Source organism: Tachysurus fulvidraco, chromosome 4 (genome assembly GCF_022655615.1).
Source record: "Tachysurus fulvidraco isolate hzauxx_2018 chromosome 4, HZAU_PFXX_2.0, whole genome shotgun sequence".
Lineage (NCBI taxonomy): Eukaryota > Metazoa > Chordata > Actinopteri > Siluriformes > Bagridae > Tachysurus > Tachysurus fulvidraco.
In genome coordinates this window covers 1,074,078-1,076,577 of record NC_062521.1, presented here as the reverse complement: position 1 = coordinate 1,076,577, position 2,500 = coordinate 1,074,078, and the positions used below count along the sequence as shown (strand labels likewise).

The 2,500-nt window shown below is 42.9% G+C and overlaps 1 protein-coding gene across 5 annotated transcripts in view; it reads right to left on the bottom strand.

Moving 5' to 3' along the window:
* The window catches only part of syt14a (synaptotagmin XIVa), a 23,410-nt gene that overhangs the window by 9,772 nt on the left and 11,138 nt on the right, over positions 1 to 2,500 (bottom strand). For all 5 annotated transcript variants that reach the window (XM_047812690.1, XM_047812692.1, XM_047812689.1 and 2 more), the window contains one exon: positions 532 to 756. In XM_047812690.1, coding sequence (XP_047668646.1) covers positions 532 to 756 — 225 coding nt within the window. The remainder of the gene's footprint in view (positions 1 to 531; positions 757 to 2,500) is intronic.

Genomic DNA, 2,500 nt, shown 5'->3' with positions numbered 1-2,500 from the left:
ACTTCAAATAATTACCATGGCAACATACGGAGTCAGAAAAGTATAAAAGAGTGAAGTGTGTGTGTGTGTGTGCGTCCATGTGTGTGTGTGTGTTTGCAGACTGACTGATGTTAGAGTGCAGTGAGTTTAGCTCGCTCTCTTACACACACAGCCACAGTAGCCTACTGTGACAGAGAGAGAATGAAAAACAGCTGGAGAAGAAAACACCACGCCCTGTGTGTGTGTGTGTGTGTGTGTGTGTGTGTGTGTGTACTAAACCCACTGCACTCTGACATCAGCCAGCTGCAAACCATTACCACATCAACTCTTTATTAAAACCAACTTTTAGTCTCTCTCTCTCTCTCTCTCTCTCACACACACACACACACACACACACACACACACACACACACACACACACACACACAGACAGACTGAGTGAAGTTTTGACTCTTTAAACAAGTCGTGTGTGTTGAGAATATTCCAGACTATCCTCAGTGTGTGCACACACACACACACACACACACACACACACACACACTTTTCCCTCACCATCCTCAGCAGAAGCCTCACTGCTGTATCCATCGTACTCGGCTGATAGGGGGCAGTATTTGTGCTGCGTCTCCCAGCTGAAGCCTTTATGATGAGGGGCTGCAGCCCCTGTACACCGGCCTCGGAGACCCCGTGAGCGTGTCATGGCCTCCTGATACTGACCCATCACCTCGTCATCACTGTCTGATGACCAGGCCTGAAAATCTGCCTCTCCATAGCCCTTATCTAACACACACACACACACACACACACACACACACACACACACACACACACACACTCAGTATGTAATATACTTACATGACCACTTGGGGGCAGCAAAGAACAAACTCACACTCATGAAGTGCGTTCACACACACGCACACACACACACACACACACACACGCACACACACACACACACACACGCACACACACACACGCACACACACACACGCGCACACACACGCACACACACACGCACACACACACGCACACACACACACACACAAACTAAATATAGAGAATTAAACTGAATATAATTTTATTTTGCACTGTTCAGGTTACTGTATGTGTGAAAATGAATAAAATCTTATGTAATGTATAACACTGTGTGTGTGGTTACCCAACTGTGTGTGTGTGTGTGTGTGTGTGTGTGTGTGTGTGTGTGTGTGTATGTGTGTGTGTGATTCAGAGGCTTTTCTATGTAGGCGTTACTAATTAAATGTGGGAAAACCGTACAGTCGAATTCAAATAGACAAGAACAAGATTTATAGCATTGGCTGCAGAGATGAGTGCAAAAGTTTGTGCCTTCTGTTGGATAGAAAAATAAATGAAATAAATAAAGGCCGAAATGAAGAGAAGAGGGACGGGCAGACAGTCAGACAGACAGGCAGACAGACAGACAGGCAGACAGACAGACAGGCAGTCAGACAGCCAGCCAGCCAGACAGACAGGCAGACAGGCAGTCAGACAGGCAGTCAGACAGACAGACAGGCAGACAGACAGGCAGTCAGACAGGCAGACAGACAGGCAGACAGACAGGCAGACAGACAGACAGGCAGACAGACAGACAGGCAGGCAGTCAGACAGGCAGTCAGACAGACAGACAGACAGGCAGTCAGACAGGCAGGCAGGCAGACAGGCAGGCAGACAGGCAGGCAGACAGACAGACAGACTAGTGACACTGTTTACATTCATCTCGCGTAACAGTGGCTTCTGCTCTCGGTAATGGAGAAAGTTCCAATCTATGACAAAAAGTTAGACCACGATTATCTAAAGTTTGGGAATACTTTAAACAGAGGCCAAATAAAATGGCAGCACAACTGCGATGCCTCAGAAGAAAATATCCTGGCGCTCTCCGACCTCAAAAGGACGAGCCATGTTTGTAAGTTTTTATTATTACAATTAGTTTTGGGGTAATTGGGGTAATTGTTGCGTTCTTACCTGCCGTGTTTTGGTCAAGAATTAAATAATACATGCTAGGTAATAATGGTAATGCTAATCGCTAACGGTATAAACTGTAAACATAGCGTATAACTTTGCCGACGATAAAACAAACTTTAACTTTTAATTTACATGAACTGGTTGTTGGAAGTTGTTTATGCACATAGACGTAAAATTAACTACTAGATTTACATTAACAGTTGGCTGTAATCTAGTAGTGTACGTGAACATATAGATAAATAGGCTACTAGTGCATTCTTGTTGGCACAAGCCAATTATATATATTATAATCATAAGTACGTGATTAATAACAAATCCTCTCATTAGTTAAGAGTTTAAAATGCTTTCTGTATTTCATAATAAAATGACAAACTCACTACACTTTCTGAATACAATTCATATTGTAAAGTAAATCATATTAAACATTGGAATTCATCACATTCAGTTCATTTAAAAATATGCAGATTTACTACAGTACAGTTTATATTGTATTGTTAGCATTCATAGATTTCATGTTTAATTTGGTTCCTAATGGTAATTATTG